The sequence below is a fragment of the Bos indicus x Bos taurus genome, chromosome 4 (assembly GCF_003369695.1).
Source record: "Bos indicus x Bos taurus breed Angus x Brahman F1 hybrid chromosome 4, Bos_hybrid_MaternalHap_v2.0, whole genome shotgun sequence".
Lineage (NCBI taxonomy): Eukaryota > Metazoa > Chordata > Mammalia > Artiodactyla > Bovidae > Bos > Bos indicus x Bos taurus.
The window spans coordinates 63,306,277-63,324,186 of record NC_040079.1 but is presented as its reverse complement, the minus strand read 5'-3'; the positions used below and the strand labels follow the sequence as shown (position 1 = coordinate 63,324,186).

The 17,910-nt window shown below is 39.7% G+C and overlaps 1 protein-coding gene across 3 annotated transcripts in view; it reads left to right on the top strand.

The window, feature by feature from the left end:
* The window catches only part of DOCK4 (dedicator of cytokinesis 4), a 477,735-nt gene that overhangs the window by 252,290 nt on the left and 207,535 nt on the right, over positions 1-17,910 (top strand). For all 3 annotated transcript variants that reach the window (XM_027539557.1, XM_027539555.1, XM_027539556.1), the window contains exons 11-12: positions 2,720-2,852; positions 7,200-7,288. In XM_027539557.1, the coding sequence (XP_027395358.1) occupies positions 2,720-2,852; positions 7,200-7,288 (222 nt within the window). The remainder of the gene's footprint in view (positions 1-2,719; positions 2,853-7,199; positions 7,289-17,910) is intronic.

Here is a 17,910-nt window from a genome sequence, read left to right as displayed (position 1 = left end):
ATTTTGGATATCTTCATGTAAACATGGATACAATTTGAACATAATCTTCTACAAATTTGAGATAAAAAGTAAACCACTCTAGCTTTCAGAACTTTTAGAAAAGTATCTACAGGCTTTTGGTGGTAGAAAATGATCACATGTCTTGCTTGCCCATGGGCTGGGTATCTCTGTCCTTCACTCCCAGGATACAGCTGAGGAAACGACTGCATAGTATTACCCAGCACAGGGCTGCCTTTCAAATACCTGGCATTTGATTAGTGGCTGTATATTTTACTAAGCTATTTATGATCATTAAGTCATCAGAATGAATGTTGAATCCTAAATTACCTACCTTCCTTCCCTAAGCTTTGATCGAATTAATTCTATATTGACATTACTGCAAAAACTTGCCTGATGATCAGTCCAATAATAATGAAGGTAAGAAACTCAGAAAAGTTAAGATTTAATCTGCTTCAGTGAAATAAAGGAGTGGAAGATCCTTGTCTATCAGGGGCAAGTAGAAGAATTATTCTAGAAAGAGTAAGAACTTTTTCTAGACTATTCCTTGTATAGACTTAATAAGAAAAGGGCACACTGACCTGCACTGGCTGCCGAGAGCTGGAGTAACAGTACCTGGCCTGGAATTTGAGGCCTCGTCTTTGATCGGAAAAAAGGGGAGGAAATAAAGATAAATAGTTTCCCCACACTAGATTCATAAATAACTGCATGATTTCTATTTAGCAGTGATTGATTCAACTTGCAACAAAACAGATAATGGCCGTTCATAATTATAAAGGGCAGGCCTGAACAGAAATACTTATATTGCTTATTTATCAGTCCAACAAACTTAGTTGGTCTTTTACCACATTTGTTTATACCCACTACACAAGTTTTCATAATTTTAGGTATATTTATCCCTTTTTTATCATGAGCAATCATTATAGGCTTTCACCATGAAACAAAAGCATCTCATGTATTTTCTACCATAGGGAATACCCATTCCTCTTACCAGTATATTTGTAATTATTGAAACTATTTGCGTATTACTCAACCAGTAGCCCTAGCTATATAGCTAACAGCTAATATTACATCTGGACACCTCCTAATTCATGTAATTGGAGGAACAACCTTTGCCCTAATAATTGTTAGTCCTACCACAGCCTTCATTACATTTATTGTCCTTGTTTTGCTTACTATTCTTGAATTCCCAGTAGTCAGGTTTACGTATTCACCCTGCTAATAAGCCTGTACCTACATGAGCCCCTGTGCTGCCTGCATGTGCTCTCAGTTGTAGCTGACTCTGCAACCCCATGGACTGCAGCCCGCCAGGCTCCTCTGCCCATGGGAGTCTCCAGGCAAGAATACCGGACTGGGTTGCCATTTCCTCCTCCTGGGGATCTTTCCGACCCAGGGATCGTACCCACACTTCTTGCATCTCCTACATGAGCAGGTGAATTCTTTACCACTGTACCACCTGGGAAACCCTGTACCTATATGGTAATACCTAATGACTCTCCAAACCCATGCATGTCACATAGTAAACACCGGTCCCTGATCTCAGAGGAGTCCTCTCAACTCTTTTTATAGTGTTGAGTCTAGTACATGATTTCATTGTAAATCAGCATTCTTATTATCCTTAGGCCTGTTAATCAATATATTAGTAATATACCAATGAAAATGAAACATCATCCAAGAAAGTACATTTCAAGGCTGTCACACATTAATTATTCAAAAGGGACTTCAAAAGGGAAAAATCCTTTTCATTATGTCGGAAGTCCTCTTCTTTTTTTTGTTTTTTTCCTGTGGTTTTTACCACCATTAAGTGGTATTCCAGCTTCTATTTATAAATATTACTCTGAAGTTGATATATCAGAGGGGCAGTTTTCCTTTATTACAGAAGAATGAAAGCCAAATTGAATACTGCCATCCCTCTCTTTTTTTCTATTTAGCGTTGGATTTGGAAAGTACTAGAGCCATGCAGACATGCTGTAGCAGGACTTCAGTCAGATGGAAACAACGTGCAGATCTGTTCCCTAGCATCTGGAAACAGACTGGCAGACTTTTTTCATTATTTCTCCTCACGTTAGCTTGTTATGTTACAACTCCAGTGTGCTTTTTGCTTTCAGTTTTCAAAATAACCCGTTGGTAATTAAATGCAACAATAAATTAAAACAGTATCTCAACCACAGATTTTGAAATGTCTAACAATTTAAACAAGTAGAAACCATGTCAGAGTTAAAAAAGGATCCCTGGAGATCTCAGCCTGAGTACTGAGCTGGGAAAGAACATGCTCATTTGCTCACCTGTGCTTACTTGTTATACCGTCAGGTAATCTCAAATCACTTCTTTTCAGAGGTGAAATGTTTGAAATCATTTTTTGAAATATGGAGAATCTTACAAGTAGAGAATGAAATAGGCACCCCTACTGCCTTTTTGGATGTGATTCTCCTGGGGTGCCTTCATGAATGCTTCGGGAAGGGTACCCACACCTGGGCTCAGCTTCAGTCTTCATGTTTTATAGGTAACAGCCAATGGCCAGAGTTTGCACTGCGTGCCCAAGGTCACACAACTATGTGGTCTGAGGGGAGAGTTCAGAATGGAGGCGACAGTTGCTCCAAATCTGTGTCTTTACCATCACCCATTACATTTCATATGGCTTATGTTAGAGCTGTATGTGTCTCGTCTTAAGCTGGATTAATCAAATGGCTCCTTGAACTAGGTGTGCTTTTTAATTGAACAGGTCGAATGGGGGCAGGAGAAAAAAAGAATGCCTGCAGTGTCCAGTACCGGCGACCCTTTGGCTGTGCAGTTCTTAGCATTGCTGACCTGCTGACTGGAGAGACAAAAGATGACCTCATCCTGAAAGTGTATATGTAAGGAGCTTGCACATGATGTGGGCTGGGGTGGGCATGGGGGTACATGGGGATCTTATGTGGTGAATCCTGCTTTCTGTGGGTAATGGAAGAGCCAGGGATGCACAGAGTTTAAGTCATTCCTCAAAAACTTAATCATCTCTAGGCCTACTACAATTGAGCCTACAAATCGTCATTTGCCTTTCAGAGGATTATGAAATTGAGAACCAAAAAGAATAGATAGCTTACCCACTGGGTGGACCATCCCCTGCATAGAATACCTCCCAAGAATTTAAAACCTGTTATATCTTTACCCTCAGAAAGTTCATTTGTTCTTGGAAAATGGAAATAGTTTTTAACATAAACTGATTATAATTAAGAAAAAGGAAGTTCAGATTGGGTGATTCCCCTCTTACTTTATGTATTATTAGTTTATTATGTGGTGGTTTCGTCGCTAAGTCGTATCTGATGCTTTGCAACCCCATGGACTATATTCCGCCAGGGTCCTCTGTCCATGAGATTTCCCAGGCAAGAATACTGGAGTGGGTTGCCATTTCCTCCTGCAGGGGATCTTCTTAAAGATGGAACCCAGGTCTCCTGCATAGCAGGAGGATTCTTTACTGACTGAGTCACCGGGGAAGCCCATTTGTGGGCTTCCCTAACAAAGCACCATAAACAAGGAGGCTTAAGCCACAGACATTTATGGTCTCACTGTAATGGAAGCCACAGTTCCCAGATCACAGTGTTGGCTATGCTGATTCTTTCTGAGGGCTGTGAGGGGGATTCTGTTCCCTGCTTCTCTCTCCTGGTTTCTGGTGTCCTGTAGATGCATGACCTGATGTATGCCTTCATCATACATGACTTTCTCCAGGTGTGTGTATCTGTTTCTGTAACCACATTTCCCCTTTTTATATGGGCCTAGTTAGTTATACTGGGTTAGGACCCACCCTAAACAGCCTAATTTTAACTTGATTATCTGTGTAAAAACCCTATTCCCAAATAAGATCCTCAGAACGTGGTTTATGCATCTTTTGAGGGTCAGTGGCAGCAGATACAGTTCAGTTTGAACATTCCACGAAGAAAATCCACTTAATGTACTCCACACCCTAAGTTTTTAAAAAGGCACATGGTTTTCGCTTGCCCTTCCCTGAGCACCTGCCCGCAGGTCTGACAATGGAGAGATGACACGCGGTGCCATCCTCAGAGCAGATGCACTGGGAATGGGGGATCTGGGATCCGCATTCCTGATTTGAGGACCACACTGCTGAACTCCTCTGTGAGTGAGCTTGCTTTTGTTATCTGTTCCGGCTGTTGCAGTGTGTACCAATGTGGAGGGGACCCACGTGGCCCGCTACCTGTGGGATATATACCTCAGGTTGCTTTTTGATAACACCTGCAGGATTTCTTGGATTTATCCATCTTCTACCCAGAGGCCCTGGGACCTGCACCACATGTTTGCTAATCAATTGACAAAGGTTCACTTATAGCCTGTGGTTTAGGACTAGAAACTCTCTTTGTCTCTTTTAAGAGTGATAAAATCTATGACCTTGATATTAAACTTGAAAACTTTTGGTGATACTACTGGGTAGTAAAGCATGCTACTCTTTTATCCCATCAGTTCAGTCGCTCAGCCGTGTCCGACTCTTTGCGACCCCATGAATCGCAGCACACCAGGCCTCCCTGTCCATTACCAACCCCCGGAGTTCACTCAAACTCATGTCCATCGAGTCAGGGATGCCTGCCAGCCCATGGTGGAGCGTAAATCCAGTATAATCCCCTTTCTAAATTTTACTGGTGATTGTGAAACATAGTTTAATTGCAACAATACTAATGATAATAACCACCATTTACTTTGTGCTTACTGTGTGCAAGGAACCATGTTAATAAGCACTTTGCATGTGTCATGTCACTTTATTTTCATGACAAACTCATGAAGCAGATGCTGTTGGCTTTGTTTTCCACATAAGGGGACAGAGAGGCTAAATAGCACCCCAAATCACCTAACTAATCAGAACAGGAACCAGCTGTGAAGTCAGGACTGCCTAACTCAGAACCTGAGCTCTCATGTTACCAGGTCGTATGTTTCAGGGTGTTATTTCACACCACCGTCTAGTGATGTGACAATGATGCTGTTAGGTGACCTTGCTTTTTAAGAAAAACTAAAATTTCTCACAAATGCAATCTCTTTGTTTCTTTGAGTGATCTTTCTAGGTATGCATAGGAAATGTTAGATTTATCTTGTCAGTGGGAAAACTGGGGGACCTGGAGTTCCTTGCATCCCTCTTGATTATGCAACCAGCCAAGGAAGACCCATGAATTCCAGTTCTGTGGGAGATACTCATTCTCCTGAAATTAAGTTGTACTGCTCTTTGTAGTTATTGTCTGTTTTTTTCATAAATATCAAATAAGGTTTGGGTTATTCTTGATGCAAGAGAGATCCCTTAAAAATTACAGATCAGCAATTTATGAATCCATTCCAGGATGAAAGCTAGGCAGTCAAAACAGTTATTGTAGATGAAAAAGAAGCTAGAGTTTATTAAAACATTTTAGAGGAGTGACTGTTAGAAACAATTTGGAAGAAATTTCTATTTGTTAAGGGGACCAAATCCTTAGACCAAACTGGAACTGAAACAGAGAATAGCAAGAAATACCTTGTCTGAGCCTGGAAGATACTTCAGTCACATACTTTAGGAGCTTTTATTTTATTTGGAGTTTTGTAGATTAAAAGCATGAATTCTAGAGTCCCTTAACTATTTAATAGGAAGCAAGCTATCTTTCTTCCTTCCCCACTGAGCTGAACTAAGAAAACTAGGAGCAGGGGCTACTAAGTGGTAATTTGGTATCTTACAGCTGGACAAGTGGAATGGTTTTATTTCACCTTAATTTTCCAGCCTTCTCAGTGTCAGTGTGGAGAAGGCAATGGCACCCCACTCCAGTACTCCTGCCTGGAAAATCCCATGGACGGAGGAGCCTGGTAGGCTGCAGTCCATGGGGTTGCTAAGAGTCGGACATGACTGAGCGACTTCACTTTCACTTTTTACTTTCATGCATTGGAGAAGGAAATGGCAACCCACTCCAGTGTTCTTGCCTGGAGAATCCCAGAGACAGGTGGGCTGCCGTCTGTGGGGTCGCACAGAGTCGGACACGACTGAAGCGACTTAGCAGCAGTAGCAGCAGCAGCAGTGTCAGAGCTCTTATTTGCTATCCTACCATTAACTGGTTCAAAAATAACCTCCATCCAGTTCATCCTGGAAAAGCTTATGGCAGTGAAATAAATAAATATGTAAGCGCATTGTGAATTATTGGCTACAGATGAGATCACAAGGAGGAAGTCACTATAGGGTGGAATATTTTGATTGATAGTTATAGAATCTTTGATTGTCAGGACCCTTGGGAGGGAGCCTTTGTTGCTAGTGAAAGATAGTAGTGAATTTACAAACGCATTCAGATGAGGGAGGGTCTCCCCAGCCTAACTGGGGCAGTCTCAGCAGTAAGAATAGAGCAGACCCAGATATTAACAAATCATCAGGAGTAACAGTCAGAGGGATATCCATTCAGTCATTCATGTAGCCAGTATTTTCTTTAAGCACCTACAGTGTTCAAAGTACTGAGGGGAACACAGGTATCTACCAGTCCCAGATCCAGTTCTCAAGAATCTTCAGAGTCTCCTAGGTGAACTCTAGCATGAGCTGGTGAAAGACAAGAGCTGAAAGACTAAGGTACAGACGGCTGTCAGAGTGAGAGATGAAGAAACGCCTTTTGGCCTAGAAGTAGAAAGTCTGGAAGAGTTACCTTAATTACCCTTCAGTAAATCCCACCAGGTTTTTGCCAGTGCAAGTTGTGTTAACCTCAGTTGCATTTTGATGCTAGCCAACTTGGTCATGATATAATAGGTGGAGATTCAATAACGAGAAATAACATTTACTGAGCATTTACTTTATGCAGGGATTATCCTAAACCCAAGCTTGTTCAGTGTTCTAGTATATTACCCCCATTTCACAAATGAACAGATCAAGGCACAGTATAAGTAACTCACCCAAAGAACGTAGCTCAGTTAATAGTGAGGATCCAAATCCAGGGAGTCAGGATCTTAGCCTGTACTTCCTTCCACTGCATGCATTGTTCTCTGAGCTTCTCATAACCTGAATTGTTCATCTCAGCCACTTCATGAAGTAGTTGGTCATGCATTACCAGATACGGTCATTCCTGCCTATCTTGGGGCAGCTAAGCCAAGCCATGTTCTCTGTGTTGAGAACTGCAGGGAGGTTTAAGGAAGTACATTATAGTGGTTATATGAAAAGGGGCAGGTGTGTAGGAAAGTCATCTCATGCGTCATCAAAGCTTAACAGAGTGGCCATGATTTCACAGGTGTAATACAGAGAGTGAGTGGTACCAAATCCACGAGAATATCATCAAGAAGTTGAATGCGCGTTATAATTTGACTGGCTCCAATGCAGGTGAGTATATGGGTCTGTCTGACTCCCTACACTTTTCATTTCGGTTGCTTTGTTTTATTTGTCTGTAAAGAAGAAAATTTTCAGCCCTTTGTTTTTCTCTCTACTCACTCCCTAAAAGTGCTTGGTCAAAATGCTGGTATGTTTCCTTATTCTATGATAGGTTTATAGCTATAACTCTAAAAGATATATTCTTTTCTGGTTTGAGTCAAGGTAGAGTATCTGAGTTTTTTCTCTAGTCTTGGGATCTCCAGGTTGTTGCTGATTGCTGAAAACCAAATGACAAATATGCCTCGGTTCATGACAGTTGTGTGGAATGGGTTTGATGAACAGAAATTTTTGTCAATAAGGTCCAAGAAAAACATGCTTCTCTGCCTATAGCTGTAGTATTATATAGAGAAAAGCATATACATGCCATCTGGCAGGAACTGTAATATAATATAGCATTATAAAGTATACATAATACAAGTAGTTTAAATCACTGAGTGGTTTAAATCACTCAGTTGTGTCCGACTCTTTGAGACCCCATGGACTGTACAGTTCATGGAATTCTCCAGCCCAGAATACTGAAGTGGGTAACGTTTACTTTCTCCAGGGGATCTTCCCAATCCAGGAGTCGAACCAGGGTCTCCTGCATCGCAGGCAGGTTCTTTACCAGCTGAGCTACCAGAGAAGCACATATCAGGTGGTGCATACTCTTACACTAGTAATATACTAGACTTACACTATAGCATATGTAGGTTGTATAATATATTGAATGACATCTTTAAGTTTGATCAGTTATACAAAAACATGGTGAATATTATTCCTGTCCCACCTTCAAACCCACGTTGAAGCAGCATAAGCTATGAAGTTGTGTGCTTTAATTAAAGAAACTTCTAAATCAACTGGTATTTGAACTGAATGCATTGCTTTTTATGGCTGATCTTTAAAGTACCCTGAATATAGATGGTTGTGTTATAGTCCAACTTGCCTGGCAATTAAAACAATCTGAATTTAAATTTAGACCACCTTTTCTTCAGACCTGTGTACATTTCACCAGGCCAAGTGAAAATGTTAGTCACTCAGTCGTGTCCAATTCTTTGTGATCCCATGGACTGTAGCCCACCAGGCTCCTGTGTCCATGAAATTGTCCAGGCAAGATTACTAGAGTGGGTTGCCATTCCCTTCTCCAAGGGATCATCCTGATCCCGGGATCAAACATAGGTCTCTCGCACTGCAGGCAGATTCTACTGTTGCTCAGACAATAAAGAATCTGTCTACAGTGCAGGAGACCCTGCAGGGCTTGATCCCTGGGTCGGGAAGATCCCTTGGGGAAGGGAACGGTTACCCACTGCAGTATTCTTGCCTGGAGAATCCCATGAACAGAGGACCCTTTGCATATGACGATCCCACATCACCAGCCCAAAACAACCCACAAAGTAACTGCAGACAGAATCTCTGTGGTTTGGTCACTTGAGAGCCATAAATATTCGCAGCTCATTCATGTGGCAGCACTTCAGGCTGTAATGAATGGTGAGGTCAGTTTTCTCTTCAGTTTCTCAAGAGCAAAGGAGGGAACTTGGCTTCCTTTGATCCACACAAAATCCTCCATCTACCACTGAATAAAGAAAATACTTGCACTTGCTATTAAAGGTAGAGTCTCTGAAGGACCAGGAGATTTTAGTAGTGAATATAACTTGAAATAAGAAGAATACCTCAGAAACTGCTGTGTACACTTGTCTTCAATTTTTCTGTGAAAGAATTGAAATAGCATTTATTGTATAAAGACCAAGCGATTTATTTTAAATATACTTTCAGTAAGATGGTAGGCCTAGTGTTTTTTTAAAACTTTTCTTGCCAAATTCATTGACAAACTTCTAACCAAATTCATTACTTGTGACATACTTTTTGGTATTTCTTGATGCCATGGGTTATTTTTTATCATTAAATATATTTTGTACCTGTGCTGTCCACCTTGATAGGTACCAGCCACCTGTGGCTATTGAGCCTTAGACATGAGGTTGGTATAGCACTGGGATTGAAGTATGAGCATGCATGCTCAGTCGATCAGTTGTGTCCGACTCTTTGCGACCCTATGGACTGTAGCCCTCCAGGCTCCTGTGTCCATGAGATTTTTGTAGCAAGAATACTGGATTGGGTTGCCGTTTCCTTCTCCAGGGGATCTTCCTGACCCAGGGATTGAACCCGTGTCTCCTGGGTCTCCTGCACTGCAGGCGATTTCTTTACTGCTGAGCCACTGGGGATGTCATTAAAGTGTATAGTGCTTGTAAAATACATACTTGATTTTGAAGACTTGATACATATATAATGAATATGAAACAGCCCTTTAATAATTTTTATATTGATTATATGTTCAAAGGTAACATTGTGGATATATTGGTCTAAACATAATATATTACAAAAGTTAATTTTGTTTCTATTTTTTAAGTGGTTACTAGCCCCATAGGTGGCTCATATCATAGTTCTATTAGGCAGTGCTGCTCTAGACTGGATTTAAAGAATTTCCTTTTTGAGCTCTTTTGACGCCTCACATTCATTATGCCTTACTCCTTTGCTTCTGCCCACTAACTTTGGGTGGAGAAGTTTGTAGCCGTTGTGTATCTTTTTCTTTCTCTCCCAGAGTCCCATTACTTTTAATTTGCTTGCATTTGCCTCCTATGTGAATAAATAAATATAAAACTAACCCTGACCTGATTTTTCCCATGTAGTCCCTTCCCTCCTTACCATCACAGATGCAGTGTTGACTAAGCAAAGTGTGTTCATCTGTTCCAATATACTTGTTTCCAAACTCCTTGTCAACTCCCAGGTCTTTGCTCTTTGCAGTGTGCCTTACAATTCTTCTGTTGTTGGATCCTTTGAATTTATCATTGTCCTGACTGAAGTGATGCTCAGTGGGTGTTACCTGTGTGTTTACATCCATTGCACTGAAATGTAAAACTACTTGTTGCATCTTTGGAAAGAGTAAAAGAAACCATTTTACCATACAACCCTGCCTAGCAGGGTTTCTCTGCTTTGGCAGAATCAATCCTGCATTTTGCTGCCTGTCTTGATGCTGAGATTCCTAGATAGCTGAAAATATACTCTTTAGGCTTGGCTTTTGCTGCAAAGCCCTGCCTGCTCCCCTATCCTTACAGCCCACTCCTCTCCTTCCCCCTCCTTTCAAGCCTGAGTCCCAGCCAGCTGCACCAGCCAGCATCAACTCGCCTTCTATTCCTTTGGTCTCCTTCTGGTCCCTTCTAGCTCTCTCACAGCAAAGGCAAACCCAGCCCTAAGCCTTGTCACGCCAAAAGACTGCTGCAGAGAGAAAAAGCTCAGACAGACACTTTTAAAAATCAGTAAATGAACTCTTTACTCTTTCTTTCCATTTAAGATTCCACTCTTCTTGGAGAGTGGAACATTGGTCTATTGTCACTTGTCTTGAGGGAAGGCAATTATAAAAATAATGGATAAAGTTTTAGGAGCTGTTTGGCTTTATTATTGAAAGGGAGGCATCTGATAGCATACTTAAGGGGGAAACAAGAGTATAGGAAATTAAAGTTGGAAATTGGGATGCCTCATGATTAAATTATCACAGTGAAATGTTGACTTTTTCTCCTTGGACCATGGAGTAGTTGATTAAATGGAAGCAGTGCAGTCAAATGTTTTCAAGAGAATTAAATTCACTCAACAAAATGTTGTTTTAGTCCCTGCTTTCCTCCTGCTGTTCCTTGGTCATTATACTAAAAAGAGAAAAAAAGAATAACTTTGAAATTAGTTTTAGAATCAAATTCTACCACCTAATTTTCAGGCCTTTTATGCTTCATTGATGTGCTTCTATCTTTTGGAGTTGTAATCTTGTCTATTTAATAGGTAAAAGGAGTTGTCTCGATAACTGGGTTTTTTCTCCCCCTCTAACCTAAGACCTGTGTTGCTAAGGTACATTAACCACTATCTTTATTGGGTTTAGAAACTGGAAGAAAATTTCAGGTGATCCATTTAACTTTTAAAGGTAAAAATATAATTGAATTAACCTGTCTGTATGGTTAGATTTAGTTCATTGCAGCAATTCAAATTTTCCAAAGTTGTATTCTGTGAGAATTTTTAAATCCAAAAATCACATTGTGAGAATTTGAACTTCTAAAAATAGTCATTAGAATTAGCCTGGTTGAAGTGTGTTGAGCAAATGGTTATTATTAACGTCACCTCTGATAGACATTAGCAGTTGAATTCTAGGAATGTGAAATAAGACTGAGCCAATATGATTTCCTGAGACACATTCAGTTCTATTATTTGAAATAACTTGTGTAAAAATCCTTGGCTCCTGTTCAGTATGTCCTAAGAGAAAATTCAGAATACTTTAATATTATCTATGTGTTTATGAAATCCTATTTCCTGTAGTTTGTACATGTAACTTACAACTAGAAGAAATCATATTTGCTAATCAGGTCAGTTTTACAATCTGCTTTTTGCCTTAGCCAGATGAGCACTGTGATTGCGTTCCTGCCAGTTATACATTTTAACCCCCACAGAAAGTGAGACTCCTTCAGAATTACCTAGATTAGAAGTCCATTTACTTGTACAAGGAGGGCACTTTAATTCTGTGCAGGAAGTAAATGGTGTTCTTCATTTAACTGAGGTGAAAGGAGGCTTTTGAGAGAGTTAGACTGTATCTGGGGGAGTTGAGCATCCTGTCCTCACATAGACAGGTAGTTGTTTAATTCAATAGTATTGAACTGGTGTAATTCTTAAAGATTGTGTCAGTACTCCTGACTTTTGAACACTGCACTTAGAAACTTTGCTTTCTAATATTGTTTAAAGAAAACTGGTACTCATTGGCACCACCTATTGGCTAGACATATAGTATATGGCCTTTTGGCTCACTTTTAGAATTTCCTAATTATTAAACGAAGGCACCCCTGGTGGCTCCGGGGTAAAAGAATTTGCCTGTAATGCAGGAGATTTGAGAGACCTAGGTTCTATCCCTGGGTCTAAAAGATCCCTTGGAGGAGGAAATGGCAACCCACTCCACTATTCTTTCTGGGAATATTCCATGGGTAGAGGAGCCTGGCAGGATACAGTCCCTAAGTTCACAGAGAGTCAGACATTACTGAGCTCACACACACAATTATTAAATCATGCTTTATTTTTATTCTTTTTGAGTTTTTAGCTTTGAAATAATTTTACTTTCAGAAAAGTTTTAAGAATAGTGCAACAAATATGTAACTTCTCAAAGTTTAACATTTCGCGATATTTGCATTATCCTTCTCTCGCTTTACTTCTCGCCACACATGCACACACACACACAGGCACTTTATTCATATATATATATATATATATTTGTGTGTTATATATATATATATATTTGTGTGTCTCTTATATAGACTCTCTCTATAGATAGTAATTTACTATTACTGAATTGGTGTAATTCTTAAGGATTGAATTAATGCCCCTGATGTTTATACATACACACATATACATGTATATGTACATGTATATATATCACACTTACATATGTTTTTTCCCACCTGAACTGTTTCAGAACAAATTATAGGAATTGTTCCTCTTTATCTCTACTTACGCAGAACATGGCAACATAACCACAGTACAGTAATCAAAATCAGAAAGTGAACATTGATACAATAGTCTTACCTAATCTGTAGATCTTATTCAGATTTTGACAATTTTCTCAATGTCCTTTATAACAAAAGGAACTCAGGCTGTATTGCATGCAGTTGTCATATCTTTTTAGTTTCCTTTAAGCCATTTTCTTTTCATGACAGTGAAGAAAAAAGATAGAGTTCAAAATATATTAAAATATGCTTCTCTGGTGGCTTAGTTGGTAAAGAGTCTGCCTGCAGTGCAGGATGCCTGTCAGGAAGATCCCCTGGAGAAGGGTATGGCAACCCACTCCAGTATTCTTGCCTGGAGAATCCCATGGACAGAGGAGCCTGGCGGACTACAGTCCATGGGGTCACAGGAGTAGGACATGACTTAGTGACCAAACCTACCTACTGAAGGTATTTGTAAAACTTCATGTAGTACTTAGAAAAAACACAAACACAAACTCAAATTATAAGGTAATGGAAGTAGTGATTAGAGCCTTGTTTTATTCTCTAAATTATTTATATTTTGCCAATTTAGATATTTCTGTTCAGTCACTCAGTCATGTCCAAATTTGCAACCGCATGAACTGCAGCATGCCAGGCTTCCCTGTCCTTCTCTATTTTCTAGAGTTTGCTTAAACTCATGTTCATTGAATCAATGATGCCATCCAACCATCTTACCTTCTATACTGCATAGGAAAAAATACACAACATAGAAAAAAATGTAGTTTATAACAAGTATTTCAATAAATTAAATACATCAGATATTACATACACTCATTTATGCCATGCTGTATATATACTTTTAAAAAGTTGTTTTTAGCCAGTGGCTTACTGTGTGCTTTGAAAAAATTATTACAAATAAGTAGTAATAATTACAATAGAAAGCAGATAAACAACCTTTTATCCATTAACCTAATCCTGAGTGTTTGCCTTTAAAAATAAGTATGGAAGCTTTAAGGTGAAAGTTCTTGGTTAAATGTTAATTCCCCCTGAATAGTCTCATCCACTCCTACAATTATAGCTTCCACTATATGCCAATGGTCTTTGTCTTTCATTTCTGGTCAATAAATTTCTTTTCTGGTTAAGACTTGATGAAACTGAACAATTCCAGATGTTGCTTATATGCCTTAGTTTGACATTCCATGACTTATTATGTGTTACTTCAATCATATTTTCTCAATAACTGTTAGCCATGGGCTAACCACTTCTTTAAGAAAAACATAAAAGCCTGCCCAATACTTGGAAATAGCAGATCTGTGGGCTAGCAGTTAAAATCATGAGGTTTTGTACCCTTACTTCTCATACCTTTTACCTGTTAGGAAGTCAGCATCCCAATGGATAGTGTTACTATGCAGATATATCAGGGTGATGATTTTCTGAAGGTCAGCCTGTTGTTCCTCCTCCTTTAGAGTTGCATCCTTTACAACTTAAATCCTGGAGAAGGAAATGGCTACCCACTCCAGTATTCTTGCCTGGAGAATCCAATGGACAGAGGAGCCTGGTAGGCTACAGTCCACGGGTTCACAAAGAGTCAGACACGACTGAGTGACTAACACACACACACCAGACTTAAAATATGTCAACAAAAAATTAATTCATAGTAATCTAAAAGAGAAATGATGATGTTGTATGGCAGAAACAAGCACAATATTATAAAATAATGATCTTCTAATTAATAATAAATTAAAGAAACAGACTATGTCATACTACCAAAAAAATGGAAAATTTTCTTTGGGCAACCTGAGAATTGTAACCCAGGAGACCATCTCTCATAGAACTCTGAGACCTGTCTGAAGAAGTAAAGGTTGGGGGATGGAGGGAACAGTGTACATGTGATCTAGACAAAGGGGTATATGCAATCAAACATCTTGGTAGAAGGTTACTGCCACTCTTGAGGTACAGATACCTTAGTTATTGGTGCTTTTCTAAGTATGGGAAGATGCAGGAAACTGGGTTCATAAAATTTTCTCCTGAAAATAATCTGTGAGGACCAGTTCTGCCAGTCTTCCCCGAGCACAAGTACCTCATCCTGATCTTTGCCCTGTACTGTAAGTCAAGAGTTGCAGTGACTTGATTCTTATGTAACTGGATGATGGGCACCATGCTTTATTTTTTCCCTTTCAGTCTTAATTTTGAGCAAGGTTTTGGAGGCATTTTATGACCAATTTGTCCTATTGAGCTAGGAATGCTCATTCCCCGGACAGGCAAGGCCTTTGTTATTGGGCCACTCAGTGTGCTATCTCTGGACTAAGTCCTGTTCACAGTAACCAAAACTTCTCAGCCACCTGCCTTACTACTCTCTTATGGTCTAGGGAATGGTTCCTTCTTGTTGCTTGTTCTGGTATCTAGATTATACTCTTAAAATCATTGGTCTTAATGGGACTATATATTTGGTCAGTTGTTTCAAGTCTCCTAATTATTAGCTCAGTCATCCACTTGGTGATCAAGAAATAATAATCTTGTAAAATAGGGAAAATACAAGTTGTATGTGTGCTCAGTCACTTCAGTCACGTCTGACTTTGCAACCCTATGGACTGTAGTCCGCCGGGCTCCTCTGTCCATGGGATTCTCCAGGCAAGAATACAGGAGTGGGTTGCCATGCCCTCCTCCAGGGGTTCTTCCCAACTCAGGGATCGAGCCCTAGTCTCCTGTGTCTCCTGCATTGCAGGCAGATTCTTTACCCACTGAGCTACCTGGGAGGCCCAACAAATAGTATAGCTAGTAACATTAATCAGGTCATAAGTGAGTATTTACACTAAGAATTTCAATTAGGTTCAGCCCAGATTATCTGAGTGGTCTGCTCTGCACCAGTTGCTGTTTTTAAAAGAAATGGTATATTGGCACTGTACATAAAGTTGACATATAAGGTGAGTGGTTGGTACCTTACAGGATTAAGAAGGATTACAGGATTAAGAATGTTATCTTCCAAGGAGTTACATGACTGGCACCGCAAGAAGAAAAACTGATCCAATTTATGGTTGATCAGGTGCTTCTGCCATTGGGGAGGTCTGATTAATACATTATAATGCAGATGCACAAGGCACGCAGGAGGGGAGAAAGGCCCAAAAGGCAGAGAAAAATTTTATGTTTAAAATTTTCTTGTCTTGCCTTGAAATATGAATTTTTATTTCATCAGACAGTTTATACCTATTGCTGTTAGCTCCCTTATTCACAAATTGAATAATACAAGCTGAAAGTCAGAAATCAAGATATGACCCTTTAGAAAGTGGAGTGATTTTTTTTTTTTTATTGTTTACTTTATATGGCTTTGAAAGTGCATCTGAAAGAGGAGATTTGAGCTTTGCAGCATTAAAGACATAAGTGTCCAGTTTTCAGTATGGAAACATTAAAGAATATGTGTCCTTCGGGTAATGTGGCCTTGCTGGTGGGAGGCTTTTAGCAGCTCAGCATCCTCAATCATGCAGTGAACACACATTTCAGAGGGCCTGCAGTGCTGTCATGCCTCCCATTTTAATTCTTCATCTAACCTTGTCCAAGCTATGGTTTATCCAGTAGTCCTGTATGGATGTGAGAGTTGGACTATAAAGAAAGCTGAATGCCAAAGAATTGATGCTTTTGAACTGTGGTGTTGGAGAAGACTCTTGAGAGTCCCTTGGACTGCAAGGAGATACAACCAATCCATCCTAAAGGAAATCAGTCCTGAATATTCATTGGAAGGACTGATGCTGAGGCTGAAACTCCAATACTTTGGCCACCTCATGCGAAGAACTGACTCATTTGAAAAGACCCTGATGCTGGGAAAGATTGAAGGCAGGAGGAGAAGGGGGCAACAGAGGACGCGATGGTTGGATGGCATCACCGACTCAATGGACATGAGTTTGAGTTAACTTCAGGAGTTGGTGATGGACAGGGAGGCCTGGCGTGCTGCAGTCCACGGGGTCACAAAGTCAGACATGACTGAGCGACTGAACTGAACTGAGCTGAACCTGGTCCATTTCTACACTCTAATCTCCTCCTAATGCTTCTTGGTTTTCCTCAGCTGACTCACTTTCCAACAGTGTTGTCTCACTGGACACGACTCCTAGCAGACATTTGGCTTCCTTTCTTCCCTATGTTCCAGAGGCCCTGAGATTCTGTGGCTGACTTTGCTGTGTGAACACCTCGCCGGATCCTGTCAGGGTTTTACTGCTTGATGCAACCAGGATGTATCCCTGAAAGTTATGCTGCTGGTGTTTTATTTTAAAAGTTACTAACTTATAGACACAACATAGAATACTGTAGGATCCAAAGCAAAACTCAGATGATGGATTTTGTAAATCAAGCACAAAGAAGGGAATAGAAGTGAAAATTCTTGCTCTGATAATAATGAGGTCTTAGGATTTCAGAAATTAATAGATTTTACTGAAGGTGAATTTATGGAAGGATCTAATGATAATCACCTTCAGGAAGTTTTTCTGACACCAGATGATGTTAGTAATTATCATTCATGTTGAGAAATCCTGACAATTAGGTTTTACCCTTTGGCCCCTGCCTACCAAACACAAAGTATGCAAGTACTGTCAAGAAATAATGTTTTCAGAGTCTTGCCCCAGAATGGCAGCATAAGGCGCTGCATGGACTCACTCCAAACTATAACTAGTAATAATCATATTTTTAAAAAAGCATTAAAGTCTGAAAATTTTCTTGAGCACATACAGCAAATGAAGAAATACTTACTGAAGAATAAAATTTAATACTTAATTTTAAAAAGTAAAACAAAAGTAAACAAATGGGACATAATTAAACTTAAAAGCTTTTACAAACAAAGGAAACTATAAATAAGATGAAAACCCTCAGAATATGAGAAAATACTTTTAAATGAAGCAACTAACAAGAAATTAATTTTTAAAATACACAACTCATGCAGCTCAATATCAAAAAAAATAAACCCAGTTAAAAGTGAATGGAAGACCTAAGTAGACACTTCTCCAAAGGAAACATGCAGATGGCCAAAAAGCATATGAAAAGATGCTCAACATCACTAATTATTAGATAAATGCAAATCAAAATGCCAGTAAGAATGGCCATTAACAAAAA